Raw genomic sequence first — 16,608 nt, 5'->3', positions numbered from 1 at the left:
TAAAATCATCTCCCAGAGCCCCAAATTTGAATCTAGATGTGTCTCCTTACTGTTCCTCAATCCTTACGGTTGTTATGCCCAGATCATGGAGTCCCCCCAAAACACATTAGGAGACCGAGCACTGTATATAAAAGCAAAGAACTTTATTCTTACACAAGTTTGCAAACTTGGACTTCGTGTATCCTACATATCGGAGTGATCAATCAGAGAGCCCCAATCAGTGGAGTTGGGTTTTTATAGTAGCAAAAGTAAGGGATTTCTAAGGTTCAGGGCTCCTGATTGGCTGACATTTGTCTAGGGATGTCCTGGTGAAAAGCGATGGGTGTGTGCTGGCAGGCGCAGTGTAGCCTGTCCACAGGTGGGGCCCAGGCTGCACAGCTGCCATAGCAGGCAGCACCGCGTTCCAGGAAAAGCCATAAGCTGGCACCGCCCAGGAGCAGACTATCCAAAGGAAATTCCTAACATTCCAACCGCTGTAGATAGGCTCACCTGCCAGCACACATAAATTTAAAAAAAAAAAAAAAACTATTCTCAGGGGCTGGAGCAATGGCTCAGTGGTTGTGAGCACTTGCTACTCTTGCTGAGGACCCAGGTTTGGTTCCCAGCACTCATGTCAGGGGGCTCCCAACTTCATGTAACTTCAGTTCTAGGGAACCTGATGCCCTCTTCCAGCCTCTGCAGGCAGTTCCATACACGTAGTACACATATTTTGAATGATGACTCTTTAATAATTTTTTCTCTACTTTCATAATGCATTTGTCCTTAAGCCCATACAAACAATAAATAAATGAAATGATATACAGATAAGATCTTGCTAGGAAAAACAGCCAGCTGTCAAAGGTCGGGTGCATGGTCCATGCTCCATGGTGCACGGTCCATGCTCCATGGTGCACGGTCCATGCTCCATGGTGCACGGTCCATGCTCCATGGTCCACGGTCCATGCTCCATGGTCCACGGTCCATGCTCCATGGTCCACACACTGAGATTGTTTTTAGTCCCTGTGACATTTTGTTTTGTTTCGTTTTTGAAGATAGGGTTTCTCTGTGTAGCCCTGGCTGTTTTGGAACTCGATCTGTAGACCAGACTGGTCTCGAACTCACAGAGATCCCCCTGCCTCCCAAGTGCTGGGATTAAAAATCTATGTTACTTCAAGAAGTCCATGACCTCAGGTAAGTCTGCTCCAAAGAAGCATGTGTGAGGCCTTAGATCCAATTCCAGTACCACAGAGAGAAGGGGGGGTGGGGAGCAAGGCCAACCAGCTGTAAAATCCTGTTGGAAAGCTCCAGATGAAGACTGAACCGCCCACTGACATTGCCTTGAGGAGCTTATCAGTGTCCATAGAGGCTGAACGAGGGTACAGACAGTTAAGAATTGTGCCATAAAAAAGGGACAGATAAAGTGCCAGTAGCTAAGTGGAGAATATAGAGTGAGATATTACACATGCACAAAGAGATTCTGGATGGAAATGAGTGGTTGTCACTCTCCTCTGATCACTTACTAAGCCATGGGAGCTATGTTGGGCTTTTTTTCTTTCTTTCTTATTTCTTTCCTTTTTCCTCTTTGAGACAGGGTCTCTTTATGTAGCCTTGGCTGTCCTGGAACTCACTTTATAAGCCAGGCTGACCTCTAACAGATCCACCTCCTGAGTGGATTAATGGCATGTGCCACCACCGCCTACAAGGTGTTGGGCATTTTATTGGAAACATTGACTTTAATCTGTAAAACTGGTTATTTGGTTACCCCCATTTCACATGGAGGAACCAGTTCCAGAACCTCAATCATTGGCTTCTTAGGTGAGGGAGGGGCTGAGGATATAACCAAGATGGGCCTTGGAGCCCATCACACTGTTACTTCCGTTTTCACCTGGACTATTTCTTACTCCAAACTTTAACTCCTGGCTAATATTTATGTCTGTTACCATTTATTTCCCCCATTGATAGGAAAATGTAAGAACTGGTCTTTCAAGATTCAGCTGAAAGCCAGGTGTGATGGTGCATGCCTTTTGAGAGGCAGAGGCAAGAGGATTTCTGTGAGTTTGAGGCCAGAATGGTCTGCTTAGTGAGTTCCAGACAACCAGGACTGCATAATAGTGAGATTCTGTCTCAATACAAACAAACAAAACCAACACACAGTAGAAGGGACTTGAGTTTACACAAATATTACATGCACAGTTGGTGTTCTGGGGAAAAGAGGACCCTGGAAGCAATCCCTGACAGATACCAAGGGACAACTGTGTGAGACAATATAACAAGCTGGAAATGATTAATACTGAGAGTGCAATAGCCAGGCATGGTGGTGAGTGCCTGTAATTTCAGTATCTGGGAGGCTGAGCAGGCAAAAATTCTACTGGATATGGTATACACATTTCTAATACCTAGCATTTGAGAAGTAAAGGCAGAAAGAGTTCAAGGCAAGCTTTAGCCTCTTACTGAGTTTGAGGTCAGTCTGAGCATTATATAAAACCCTGTGTTTAAAAAAAAAAGAAAGAAAGAAAACAGGAGGGTGGGTGCTGGGGTTGAAGCACAGTGGTAGAGAGCTGGTCTAGCATGTGTGAGGTCATAGAGTCTTTTTCTAGTATAGTCGGGGGAAAAGTACAAATTCCTGAGTGTTGTGTGTGCTGACAGAGTATATGCTGTGGAGCGTGTGCTGTGAACCATGTGCTGTGGAGCATGCGCCATAGAGCATGTGCTGTGAACCATGTGCCGTGGAGCATGTGCCGTGAAGGGTGTGCCGTGGAGTGTGTGTCATGAAGGGTGTGCTGTGAGGGTATGCTGTGAACCATGTTCTGTGGAGCATGTGCCGTGGAGCATTTGCTGTGGAGTGTGTGCCATAGAGTGTGTGCCATGGAGCATTTGCTGTGTAGAGAAGAGGGCCCAGGGGGCTGGAGAGATGGCTCAGAGGTTAAGAGCTCTTCCAGAGGTCCTGAATTCAATTCCCAACAACCACATGGTGGCTCACAGCCATCTATAATGAGATCTGGTGCCCTCTTTTTTTTTTTTTCAATCTTCTATGGTTTATTTAACTTTATTTTATGTGCATAGGTATAAGGGTGTCAGATCGCTGGAACTGGATTTTCAGACAGTTGTGAACTGCCATGTGGGTGCTGGGAATTGAACCCGGATCCTCGGGAAGAGCAGTCAGTGTTCTTAACCGCTGAGCCATCTCTACAGCCCCCTGGTGCCCTCTTCTGGCATACAAGCATACATGGAAGGAATGTTGTACATATAATAAATAAATAAATCTTTAAAAAAAAAAAAAAGAAGAGGGGACAGCAAACAAGCGAGTCTTAAGTTAATTTCCCCAAGCAGTTTTCAGTATATATGAGGTGGGGTTTTGCATTAGTGCAAATAGGTTTCCTGTTTTGCAAAGAACTGCATATTTCCAGCACTTGGGAAGCCATGGCAGGAAAATCACGACAGTTAAGAGGCCAGCCTGGGCTACATGGTGAGTTCCTGGTAGGTAGGACCATGTAGTTAGGTCCTTTCTCAAAATCCAAAGTGTGGCAGGGGAGACGGCTCTGCAAGTGAAGCTGTCAAGCCTGGCAGCCTGGGATTGATTTATGATACCCATTTACAACTCTTGCAAGTTGCCCTCTGACCTTCACATCTGCATAATGGCATGTTCATATCCACACACATCACAGGGATACACGCACACATACATACATACATAATGTAATTTAAAAATTAAAAATTAAAAGCCAACAATCTAATGCAAGAACTCCACGGCTCTAATATTGGGAAATCAAGGAACTGGAGACTCGGAATCCCCTCGTATTCCATCACTGACCAGTTGGGTCAGGGTCCCAAGAAAATGTGCACAATGTTTGAGACACGCTACCCTAAACATTATGAATTGTTTATGTTCAGTTCAAAGTGCAGTGGGCATCCTGCATCTGTCTAGCTCTGGGAACCTTCCAGCTGGGTGATCTTGGCCAGGCTGCAGAGCTTCTTTGAACTTCTTATCTACAAAGTGGAGAAGTTGGGACATTCCTCACTGTAGTGAGAGTTAAGTAAGATCTTCGTGTAAAGGTGTTTAACACAGCAAATGGCACATGGCGAAAGCCCCATAATGAGCTATTAGAATTCATAACTTTCATTTTCATTTCTGTTTCTCCTAGAGCAGTTAAGTATAACCTAACACATTAGATTTCCATCAGTTTCTCAGAAATGCATCAGCAAACTGTGAGTTAAGAGGAGTTTGGCCTGTCTGGCAGCTGTCTGGGAGTTGGAGTCGGCCCTGGGTCCCAAAGAGAAGATTAGCGACACTAATTTATCAATCAGATGGCATTTCCTCAAGGGGGCAAACCAGGAAATAAAAATAACAGTGTGCTTCTTGAAGAAACCACTAGGGGGAGCGTGTGCATTTGGAACCAGACCTGGGATACAATGCAAGATGCAGCCTTTCCGTATTTTGAGAACAAAGCAAGGCAAAAGAAAACCCTGAGCACTGCGGGTTTCCAGAGGGAATGTGGAGCCCCCAAAATGCCAAGAAAATCAGTCTAGATAAGACCGTTGCCTGCGGTGCATCGGTGAGAAGATGGTGAGTACCATTGCAGTGGGTCAAGAAAGGAAAAAGATGGGTACGCTGAAAGACTTCTTAAAAAATTAAATTGTATTGCAAATTCCAGAGTTCCAGAATATATAACGATCCCATCACCAGTCAAGTGGGTGATACATGCCTTTAATCCCCACCGCCCCCGCCCCTGCAAATAGGGCTGGGAATATAGCTTGCTAGAAAAGCACTTGCTTCCAATGTGTGAGGCCCTGGGCTTGCTCTCCAGCTCTGCAAAAGAGAATAAATTAAACTAATGGCCTTAATTTGGGGGAAGGAGAGGCAGAAGGTCAGGAGTTCAAACCTGAGTTGTTCTATTTATATGACAGTACTCTGGAGGGAAAAAAAAGATAGCAGAGATGTAGTTCGGTAGTACAGTCCTTGCTCAGACTGTGAGAGGCCCTGCGACCATGTAATTAAAGGATTTCTGAAGTTTTCGAAATGACGTTGTTCAATGGGGTCTTAAGGGACCCTCTTCTACTCTGCTCCCCTTTTCAGTAATTGAGATTCTAGGGTGGTTCTAGACGTGCCTTAGATGGAATTACAATCTGATAGGAACCTGAAGGCTGCCCACAGGGTTTAGGACAGGTCCTTAAATGGGGTTTCTGGTGAGCCCTAGAAAATTGCAAGTTACAGCCGGGAAAGCAGAAAGGCAAATATTATTATTATTTTTTTTTTTGTCATGGGAAAAATGTTTATTTTGAAATTATTTTAGTTTAGAAATACAAAACCTCTTGGGGAGGGAAAAAGGAAAGGAAAACACAAAGTATACAGGCAACTTTTTACTTCATAAGCTTCTCACACCCTTATTTGCTCCTAGTTCCCGCGAAGAGAAAGCATTCAGCCACCCACAATAGTGTTATTAATAGGGATATGGATCAGTTTCACAAAGAATCCAATGAATCCCATGATAGCAAATCCTATGGCTGTGGCCATGGCAATCTTCTGGAATTCTTTTCTGTCGGGCTTGGTGCATCTTTTAACCAGCCGAATTGAGTCCTTTACGAACTGCCGACTTGGCTCAACAAACTGCATTACCTGATCCATGACTGATTGCGGGACGGCGGCTTGAGAAGGCAAAGACACGTAGCTTAGGAGACAAGGCAAATATTATTAACTGTGTGGTAATTCTTGCTTCTCAGCTGGTGAGAGGCATCCATCAAACTCTGGGATGAGGGGCTCCTTCCCTCATCTCAACACAGCTCCCCATCTTTACGTCCTGCCTTGTTAGCACCGCAAGACTGCAGGAGAATCAGGAGTTCAAGGTCAGCCTGGAAAAGAAGAGCTGGGGATGAACTCAGCAGGAGGGGCCTTGCCAGGCATGCACAAAGACCTGAGCTCGATGCTCAGCATGGCGAACAAAGCAAAAGCAAGTAAATAAAATGAACTGTGTGGAGAGGAACACAAATTAAAGTACTCAGAAGGTGGAGGCAGGAGGATCCTTTGCTACATGGGAGTTCAAGGACAGCCTGAGCAGCTTGAGATCCTAGCTCAGAAAACCAAACCAGGGCAGAAGCTGTGTCTCGGTGGCTCAGAGTGTTTGCTGCTCTTGCAGAGAATCACAGTGTGGGTTCTGGCACTCACAATGGGTGGCTCACCACCGTTCCTGGGGTTCTGACACCCTCTTTTGAACTCTGGGCAGTGGACGCACGGGGTGCACAGACACACAAGCAGGCAAAACACTCAGACACATAAAATTAAAAATAAAAATGAGGGCCGGGCAGTGGTGGCACACTGGGTAGACAGAGGCAGGCAGATCTCTGTGAGTTCAAGGCCAGTCTGGTCTACAAAGCTAGTTCCAGGACAAGCTCCAAAGCTACACAGAGAAACCCTGCCTTGAAAAAATAACAATAATAAATTAATTAAAAATGAAAGGGGGCTGGAGAGATGGCTCAGAGGTTAAGAGCACTGCCTGTTCTTCCAGGGGTCCTGAGTTCAGCAACCACATGGTGGCTCTTAGCCATTGGTGATGAAATCTGGTATCCGTTTGAGATCTGACATGCCAGGGATATATGTAATCAAAACACTGTATACATAATAAATAAATTTTTATTTTATTTATTTATTTATTTTTTGGTTTTTCGAGACAGAGTTTCTCTGTGGTTTTAGAGCCTGTCCTGGAACTAGCTCTGTAGACCAGGCTGGTCTCGAACTCACAGAGATCCGCCTGCCTCTGCCTCCCGAGTGCTGGGATTAAAGGCGTGCGCCACCAACGCCCGGCATAAATAAATTTTTAAAAAATAAAAACAAAAAAGGCCGCCTTTCTGGCAGGGACAATCTCCCTAAAAGAACACACCATTGCAAAGGATCCCCCTCATCCCTCTACAGAGAAGAGAAAATACGAGGAAAAATGCCCGTCCACAGCCCCGTTTCTCTTCATGGATGTGAAATGCCCAGGATGCTCTAAATCTTCAGTCTGTAGCCATGCACAAGCTATGTATGCAGGCTGCTCCACTACCCTGTTAGCCCGTAAGGGGGAAAGCTACGGGGAGGGGAGGGGGAGGGGAGGGGAGGGGAGGGGAGGGGAGGGGAGGGGAGGGGAGGGGAGGGGAGGGGAGGGGAGGGCAAAGGGAGGACAGGACCGATGGAACCTGGAGGATAGATGGCCAGCCAGTCTAGTCCAAACAGCAAGCTCCAGATTCCGTGAGAGAAAATCACTGTATTTCTGTCTCGGAAAACGTGGCACAGGGGCTACTGGGGTGTTTCAGCTGGTAAAGACACCCCTCAAAGCTTGAAAGTCAGATTTCAATTTCCAGGACCCATAAAGAGGCAGAAGGGGAACTGTATCCACAAAGCTGACCTTTCACACTTCCTTCCACGCGCGTGCTGCTGGGCATCCTATGCATGTCATATGCATGCTCTCTCGCGCTTGCTCACACATACACTTTTTTTTTTAAATGGTAGAGAGATGGGCTTGGTTGCACATGCCTTTAATCTAGCTGCCGAGGCTGATCTGTATAGAGAGTTTCAGACCAGCCAGGGCTCATAATGAGACTCTTATCTCAAACAAAATAAAATAAAACTAAAAGCCATATAAATAAAAAAAACAATTAAAACACAAATAAAAATGGTAGAGAGCAATTGAAGAAGACACCCCAGATGGACATCCAGCCTCCAAATGAGAATGAGGGGTGTGCACACTTACAAGTAGGTGTGCATATAATGTACACACACTGTATATATAGTTATATGTAATATAACACAAATATATATAGTAATATTTGTGTTATATATATAGTTATATGTAATATATAGTTATATGTGTTGTATATATAGTTATATGTAATATAACACAAATATATATAGTAATATGAATATATATGTATGTTTTTTAATATTTTAAATATACACATACATTTTAAAGCCCAGGATTGCTGGAGTTCATGCCTTATGCCCCCATGATTATTAAAGGAAGTGCCAGTCAGCAACCACTGAGTTGCACCAAGAGCTTTACAAACATTGACTCCTGCCTATAACCTTAACACTCAAGAGGCTGAAGTAGAAGGGCTATCTATATTGAGTTTGATGCTAGCTTGGGATACACAATGAGTTCTAGGCCAATCTGAGCTACAGAGTGAGACCTTGTTCCAGGAAACAAAAGCCAAGACATTAACCCAGCAGTTATTCTGTGCAGTAACTCCGAAAAGCAGGAAAGATGATGCCGGGTTTACCAGCGGAATTCTGAATGGCTCCTGATCCGGGCTCCCGAACCCACTTCCCTCTAGGGAGTGCTGCCCTCGTCTTTCATAGCTATCTCTATTTCTATCGCTGGAATAAATAATTATAAAAGGAAGGGAGAAACGAGGGGAAGAAGGTGGAAAAGGAAGGAAGACAGATGGAAAGAAGGAAGAAATGCTTCCTTCACCAGACTGGAAAGGGGATGTAGATTTGAACCCAGGTCTAAGTTCATTGGCTCCCGACACTGGTTTGTCTTGGACCTTTGTTGATGTGTCCAGTCCGTCTCCGGTGCCTGAAGTTTTGAGTCCCAAGCAAGTGAATCATGGAAAAATAAAAACATCTCCCGAATTTCAGAAAAATCCAGCAGCCTTAGTTATGGGACCCAGATTTGGAGACTGGAGAGAAGGGGGCTTGAAGGGTAGGGGGTTCAGTTTGTGATCAAATTCTAAAAAGCAGGATGGAGTCTGGCTGGCCTGGAAGTTCACAGGCTGGGAGGCGAGAAGCTGTGGAGTCTGTTTGTCCGGTCCAGGGCGTGCTGAGACTCAGTCCTCATTTCTGGACCTCACAGGCCTCTGTCTGCAGGGCCCTCCCCCACTGTCGCACCTGCTGGCAGCGGGGGCTCCAGTGAATGGACAAGTTCCAAGAATTCTTGCCCCTTCCCCCACCTTTTACATAGCCAAGTCCTGAGACAAAAGGCGCCCAGAGTCTAGAGCTTCTTCCTCGGCCTCTGCCAGCTCCGGGGAGTGCCAGACAGCTGGAGCCGAGCCCCCACCACACCGTTTACACTTCTTACCGCCTTGTCTCCACCCAGGGCCTGGAGACCCTAGGATCCTCTTCCTTTGTGCATTCATAGCTTAGACTGCAGGTGCTGAGCTTTTGTGTGGGGCAACACAGGACAGGAGGGGTAACATTGAGCTCTACCTTTCCCACTGATTCCTCTAACCGCTGATAAATATAACCTATTCATTGAGCTCTTGCTGTTCTGTCAGGGTAAGAGCTTTGGAATTTGTTCCTTCATCTCCTTCTCATATCAGCCCAAGCTGGAAAAAGTATGGCCCCGTCGAGGAAGTGGCTCAATTCTGGTCTCTTTGCTGTCCATAGGTCAGCAGCACCACCAAGACGGAAATGCAGGTCTTCCACATCTGGAATGCAAGACTGAGGACAGATGTCTGGTCCAAATCCCTCCAGCCAGTGCTGGTTGCCTGTTCTGTGATGTTCCCAGATCTGTGGTCAACATCGTCCCACCTCTGCTTGGTCCTCAAGGCTGGCCTAGTCTGGCCCTTCCTAACCTCTGAAATATGCTCACCACCAGTCCCAGGGCAGGCTGGGAAAAGGACAGTTACCCTACAGTTCTGGGAGATGCCCTGGGAGTTCCCCGTCTGGCTTGGATCTGCTGCCTCACTTCTGCCTCCCTCTCCTGCAAGTTCTGGCCCATTGGGCTAGCTCCACCTTAAGAGAAAAAGAGACCTAGTTAACTCTGTCTTTTAAGGTCCTCCCAGAGCACTTTTGACTCTGAAGTTGTGGGCCAATGTATAAAAGTAGTCTTGAAGGGATAGGAGGGGCAGCCCTGTACCAAAGGCTTAAGGCAGCAATTCTCATGTTTGCACATCACTAACCCTTGGAACTGAAAAAGGGAAGTCATCTCTTGGACCCCCTCCTGGGAGTTCTTTTTTTTACTGTCCTTTAATAAAGTTGTTGGTTCTGCTAACATACACACAAACACACACACTGATAAAAAATAAAAATTTAAAACCAACAGTCCAGGGCTGGAGAGGTGGCTCAGCGGTTAAGAGAACTGACTGTTCTTCCCGAGGACCCGAGTTCAATTCCCAGCACCCACATGGCAGCTCACAACTGTCTGAAGATCCAGTTCCAGGGGATCTGACACCTTCACACCAATGCACATAAAATAAAGTTAAAAAGAAAAGATTCCTTTAAAAAAAAAAAAAAAAAACCAACAGTCCACAATAAACCAACTGCTTGGGAGAAATGCAACTTCTTATGAACGTGAACCCGAAAAAAGTTTGCAAAAACACTACTTTCCAAACCTGCAAGGGTGACACACTCCGGTGGCCAAAGTGGCTAAATGTTCCAACAGAGCCATGCTTGCTCATAAGCAATAGGGATGCTTTGCTGACCATGTAATTTAAACACACACACACAACAACAGAAAGAGAGATGGGAGAAATACAGTCGGCTCAGGTGTGCCCGGCATACCTCTCAGGCCACCCAGCCCTTGCCTCCTCAATCTCCCACCTTGGAAGAGTGTGCAGTACTATGGACTGGATTGTGACAGTAGACAGCGGTGTCACCTTGCCATTCTCATAGCCGCCCTCACTGGAGGTCCGAAACATGACCCAGGAAAAGGTTCCTGGTGGCAGACACACATCTCTGTGAGTTCCTCGTATTTATTTGTGAAGTTTTTGAGACAAGTCTTGCTATTAACCCTGACTGACCGGGAACCCCTAGTGATGTTTTGCCTGCTGCCTCTGCCTTATTTGGAGTGCTGGAATGGGAGGTGTGCCCCACCAGTCACGGCAAGCTTGTTTGATTTAAGAATAACTAGTTCGGCCTGAGTGGTGGCGGTGCACGCCTTTAATCCCAGCACTCGGGAGGCAGATGGCAGGCGGATCTCTGAGTTTGGGGCCAGCCTGGTCTAGAGAGCGAGTTCCAGGACAGGCTCCAAAGCTATACAGAGAAACCCTGTCTCAAACAAACAAACAAACAAACAAACAAACAAACAAACAAACAGAATAACTATTTCGCAAACTCAGCCTTTTCTCTGTGACAGTCACTGTATAAATGCTTTTTTTATTTTATTATTTAATCTAAAAGTTATTTTCTTTACATTTTTTTCTTAATTTGTATGTGTTGGGAGGAGGAATACAACACAGCCCACTCCTCCTCAAGGACAGAGGACAACTTGAGAGTCTTCTGTCCCTCCCTCCACTCCCTTTCCACCTCCTCCCACTTCCTGGGCAAGCCCATTTGCCCTCTGCCCAGTCCCACCTGTCCTTCCATATCTAATCTTTATCAGAATCCAAGGAAGTGATTATTTGCACAGCTACAGTGACCATTTTCCCAGATGAGGCAATTAAAGCTCCAAGAGTTTAATTTGTTCCTGATATACGTGTAGCCTGAGGCTGGCTTTGAATCCCTAGTCCTTCAGCCTCCCCGTTCCCCAGGGTGACAGAGAAGCCCACCACACCTAGTTTAAAGCAGAGATTTAAGTTTGTGTTCAAACCGAATGTGGTTACTTGGCCTTTAATCCCAGCACTCTGGAGGCAGTGGTAGGTGGATATCTCTGAGGCCAACCTGGTCTACATGGCAAGTTCTAGAAAAAACAGGGCCACAAAGAGATTGTCTAAGATAGCGAAACAAACAAACACCCCATGGTTTTTCAATTCTAAATCTAGTACTCTGCTATCTTGATTTTTTGTGGATTTTTTTTTTCTTATTTGTTTGTTGCTTGTTTTTTGGTTTTGAGATAGGGTTTCTATGTGTAGCCCAGTCCTAGAATCCACTCTGTAGACCAGGCTGGCCTCAAATGCTCTGCTTCCTGAGTGCTGGGATTAAAGGCATGCAGCACTACCGTGAGGTGAAAAGCTATCTTCAATTGTATTTATTCCTGAACCTAAGACCCAGAGAGGTTGGAAGAGGGAATGGAAAGGTGGCAAGAGCCAGAGGACTGGCAAGCCTGCTGTAGGCTGTGACAGGGAAGCTACAACTATGGCCGCCTAAGCAGGACCTGAACAGTGATGCCAAGAGCCGTGCTATTACAGGAGAGGGAATGTCACAGTGCTCCACCCTTAGACAAAGAGCTGCCTATAGCTGAGGACTTATGAGAAAGAGAAAGTTAGTGGGTTATCCCCAGGGTGAGACCCTTAATAGGTTACCCAAGGCCAAGTGGTCAGCTCTGAAACCACACGAATCCTAAGCAGATTCAGCAGGTTGTATTGATTACAGAACAGGCCATGAATGTGAGAAGGGGTGTAGGGAGGAACAAATGGAACGGGTGGCAAAGAAAAACGAACAGAGCAAAATGCTGTAATTATATTTTAATTCTTAGAAATTATATATTAATAAAAGATTTATTTGTTTATTATGGATACAGTGTTCTGCCTGCATATGTCCCTGCAGGCCAGAAGAGGGCCCCAGATCTCATTACAGATGGTTGTGAGCTACCATGTGGTTGTTGGGAATTGAACTTAATACCTCTGGAAGAGCAGCCAGTGTTCTTAAACCTCTGAGCCATCTCTTGAGCCCACCTTTGTCATTCTTTATCTTTTTGGTACTAACCGCTCAGATTCATGTGGGCTGGGTTGGAGAGCTGACTCAGAGAAGAAGAGCATTGAGCATCTACATGGGGGCTCATGCACCTCCAATCCCAGGGTATCTGACAACTTCCTCCAACTTCCAAAGGCACCAAACAAGCATGTGGGGGCATATACACACATGCAGGCAAAAGACTCACATACATAAAATAATAAAATTTAAAGAAATCAGTGGAGATGATTCAATTCTAAATACATGCATGACTGTGATGTAGGGCATTTTCTTATGTAGCCAACAAACTGTTATTACTATTAATACATTTATCATTAGTTCTTTAGGCTATGTTAAGATACTTTAAAGACCAAAGATTGGGGCAGGAGGGAGGGCTCAGCAGTTTAGAGCATGCAGGGCCTTAGCAGAGGACCTGGGTTTAGCTCCCAGCAGTCATCTGGCAGCTAACCATGTGTAACTCCAGTCCCCAAAGGATCAGACACCTTCCTTTACCTCCCACAGACACTGCACACACGTGGTGAGCAGATACATGCAGGCAAAACACCCATAAAATAAAAGAAAACAATTTTTAAAAAAATACTTTAAAGATCTATATTCAGCTGGGTGGTGGTGGCACACATCTTTAATCCCAGAACTCGGGAGGCAGAGACAGACAGATCTCTGAGAGTTCAAGGCCAGCCTGGTTTGTGAAGCAAGTTCCAGGATAGCCAGAGCTGTTGCCCAGAGAAACACTATTTCAAAAAACATAACAAAACAAAAAACTCTATATTAAAATTTTTCACAAAATCAAATGGCTTTAGAGGTATTCATGATGCCAGACTGGAGCGGTGAAGAGCTCCAGAGATGCCGACTCCGACATTCTCCACACTATGTCTAGGAAAGACTAGAGGTCGGGGTGGATGCAGAACCGTTTGTTCTTTTCCTGGGAATAGAAAATAACAGGCCAGGTGGTAGTGGCACACACCTTTAATCCCAGCACTCGAGAGGCAGAGGCAGGCGGATTTCTCTAAGTTCGAGGCCAGCCTGGTCTACAAAGGGAGTTCCAGGACAGGCTCCAAAGCTACAGAGAAACCCTGTCTCAAAAAACCAAAAAAAAAAAAAAAAAAAAAAAAAAAAAAGAAAATAACAGTAGTTCTTATGTAGTTATATGTATACTTTCCTGTGCTGGCTACTAGAAATTACATTAACTCTTTAAAATGGTTTGAATTAGCACATATTAATTATATACAACACTGGATTTCATTATGATGCTTTCATCCATGTATACAATATATTTCCATCATATTTATTGGGCATCTTCAGCTTGGGGCCGTATTCTAAACCCAGCCTTCAGCGGACCAAGCAGCAACTCTCCAGACCCCTCCCAAAGAAAGCCCACCAAGCAGTAGCTACAGCCCGAGACTTCCCCTCATGGTTCCCCTCTTGGTTTCTCCTCTTCCCATGGGAGCACCCTGGAATGCTTTGCTCCGATTAAAACCTAGCATTTAATGAGTTTGATTGGCTTAGTATATTGGCAGAGTTATTCACTACTGGGGGATATTTTTACTTATCAATACTCATCCCCTCTCTTAGTCACCATCTCTGTCCCTCTCCCACTCCTGCTAATTACTTTCTTCTGCCCAACTAGCCACTTCGTGCTTATGTGTGTGTGCATATGTGTGCGGGTGTGTGTGTGTGTGTGTATGTGTGCACATGTGTGTGTGTATGTCCCACTGAGTTTCTTTAGGGTTATTTCCAGGAGTGTAGACAAGAGTTTGTTTATAGGAGCATGGGCCTCTTACCAGTGGCTATACCACTGAAGAAAAATATCCTTCCTTTTCCCATCATCCTTTACTGGGCATAAATCCTCTCTCTGCCTGGAAGTCCCACCTATACCTCCTGCTTAGCTATTGGCCATCAGTTCTTTATTAAGCCAATCACAGCAACGTATCTTCACACAGTGTACAAATATCCTATAACAACCCCATGACTCCGTTTTCCCTGTTTGTGACAGGGTGTTGACAGGCCCAATCTTGGCGAAGGTAATCACAGTTGCTGTGAGTTCAAGAACAAAACAGTGGCCTGGCCTGGTGGTACCTGCATTGTAGGTGGAGCTCTGTGAATTCCAGGCCAGCCTGGTCTACATAGAGACCCTGTCTCAGAAGAAAGTAAGAAAGAACAAAGAGAGGGAGGGGAGGAGGAAGGAAGGAAGGAAGGAAGGAAGAAGGAGAAAAAAGTTACATCATGCCCAGGACACAGGCTTCCTCCACCCTTCACCCTGATTCCTCTGATCCCTTTCAACTCCTTCTTCCATGATGTTTCCAAAGCTTTGGAAGGAATGGCATAGACATCCCATTTATATTTGGGCACCCAACAGTACTTCCATCAGCTGAGTCTCAGCAGTCACCTCAGATCACTACAAAAAGCAACCTTCTCTGACAAGTCAGCGGCAGGACAGTTCTGTGAGCATAAACACAATCATTTGGAAGGCAAATTGACGGGCATATGTCGGTGTTTTGAGTCACAAAACGATCAAAGGAAGACAGTCGCTCCACAATGCAATCAGGCTCTGAGGCAGCAGGGAGGAACGGTTTCTGACGGGCTGAACCCCGACAGCCGTGCAGAAGCACATTTATTGATTGTTACACAAGAGTTGCTTTTTGAATAAAACAAGTTCCTCATATCAAAGCCCCTGATCCAATCTATATGTTTCGTGAAAGAAAACAACACACCCCTGCAATTTTAGTGTGCACTGTTTGCAGTACTCAATAATGCAAGACGGTCCAGGTTTGCCGGGACAGTCTTACGACTAAAGTCACGCAAAAGCGGCAACATTCTTTAAATGACAGAGAGCGAGCACTGTTTTCTCCAATGGTTTCTTCAAGGTCTAAGTACTCCCGGACAACAGCTACCTCATCCTAATGTTTACCCTGAATACACATACTCTCCTAGGTTCCCTACTATACATAGCGTGCCCATCTAGAGAAGCAACAGCAGGCACTGCCTCACTAGAGTTGTGCCCTTCTCAGCCATGGGCTTCTGGCTTTAGAGTCAGACATAAATTTTCCTTCATGGAGCTGAGATCAGTTGCAACCAGAAAGCATTTGGTTGCTCCAGTATAGACTTGCCATCATTGTACCGGTGAGCCCATCTGGTTGGGCTGGTCAGCACCATAGCAGGAAAAGGCCGCAGGTGAGTAAGAGTTCTGATGACCTTCTCCTCTACAGCCTGCACATCACTATCAGGGCTAGCCAGCAGGGAGGAAGCTGTCAGCTCAGTTTGGTTTAATCTCTCTGTTTCCTCTAACCAAGGCATTATGTGGTATCTTTTTGATAATAAAAAGTCTTACCATCCAATTCTTATGTGTCACCAGCAGTAATAGCAATTACCTATGTTGTTTTGGGGGCCTGAGGGATTTTCCTGCAGTAGCCTACCCCCTGAAACTGGGGTTTTCATTTAATTATCAATGGCTTCTGAGAGCAGCTTTATCCACTCACACAGGCTATTTTTTCATTCTAATTATGATTTTTTTAAATTTTATTTTTGACTAGTTTATCAAGTATCAGATTTCCCTATGGCTTGTCCAAACACTGTCAGTTGATCCTTCTGCCTGCTCCCTCCTTCTCCCCATCTCTTCCCCACACCCTGCTTAAAACCTATTTGCCCTGAGAGGACGTTACTCTGTGCATCTTCCACACTATTCAGTAGACTGTCTATCTGCCTTGGGTTGAGATTTCCTGGTAGTCAGAGCTTCTTTAGAGCCAAAGAATAATATAGGTTGCAGCAGATAGTTTCATTGGCTTTGTAAACAGGATATAATTGTCCTAGTTTAGTAAATGACAGAGTAACAGACTTGCCTGAGGTCTCATAATAGGGAACTGAGGAAGCCAAGACCCCATCAAATTTGGCTGACTCTCTCAAGTGTGGACTAATGGATCATCCACCTCTTAGTAGTCTTTTATTTTGAGTTTGATATCTATTTTTACTTTATGTGCATGAGTGTTTTGTTTGCATGTATGATCGTGTATTGCATGCCTGGTTCCTGAGGGAGCCAGAAGAGGGCACTAGGTCCCTGGAACTAGAATTACAGATGGCTGTGAGCCAACATG

General features: G+C 45.3%; 1 protein-coding gene across 1 annotated transcript; it reads right to left on the bottom strand.

Moving 5' to 3' along the window:
- Positions 1–5,237: 5,237 nt before the first annotated feature.
- Positions 5,238–5,646, bottom strand: LOC130882971 (protein transport protein Sec61 subunit gamma-like). The gene has a single exon (XM_057783116.1). The coding sequence runs from the start codon at positions 5,600–5,602 to the stop codon at positions 5,396–5,398; it is 207 nt and encodes a 68-aa protein (XP_057639099.1). The 5' UTR covers positions 5,603–5,646; the 3' UTR covers positions 5,238–5,395.
- Between the last annotated feature and the right edge of the window lie 10,962 nt (positions 5,647–16,608).

Source organism: Chionomys nivalis, chromosome 10, assembly GCF_950005125.1.
Source record: "Chionomys nivalis chromosome 10, mChiNiv1.1, whole genome shotgun sequence".
Taxonomy (NCBI): domain Eukaryota; kingdom Metazoa; phylum Chordata; class Mammalia; order Rodentia; family Cricetidae; genus Chionomys; species Chionomys nivalis.
This window is presented reverse-complemented; position numbering and strand designations above follow the sequence as displayed.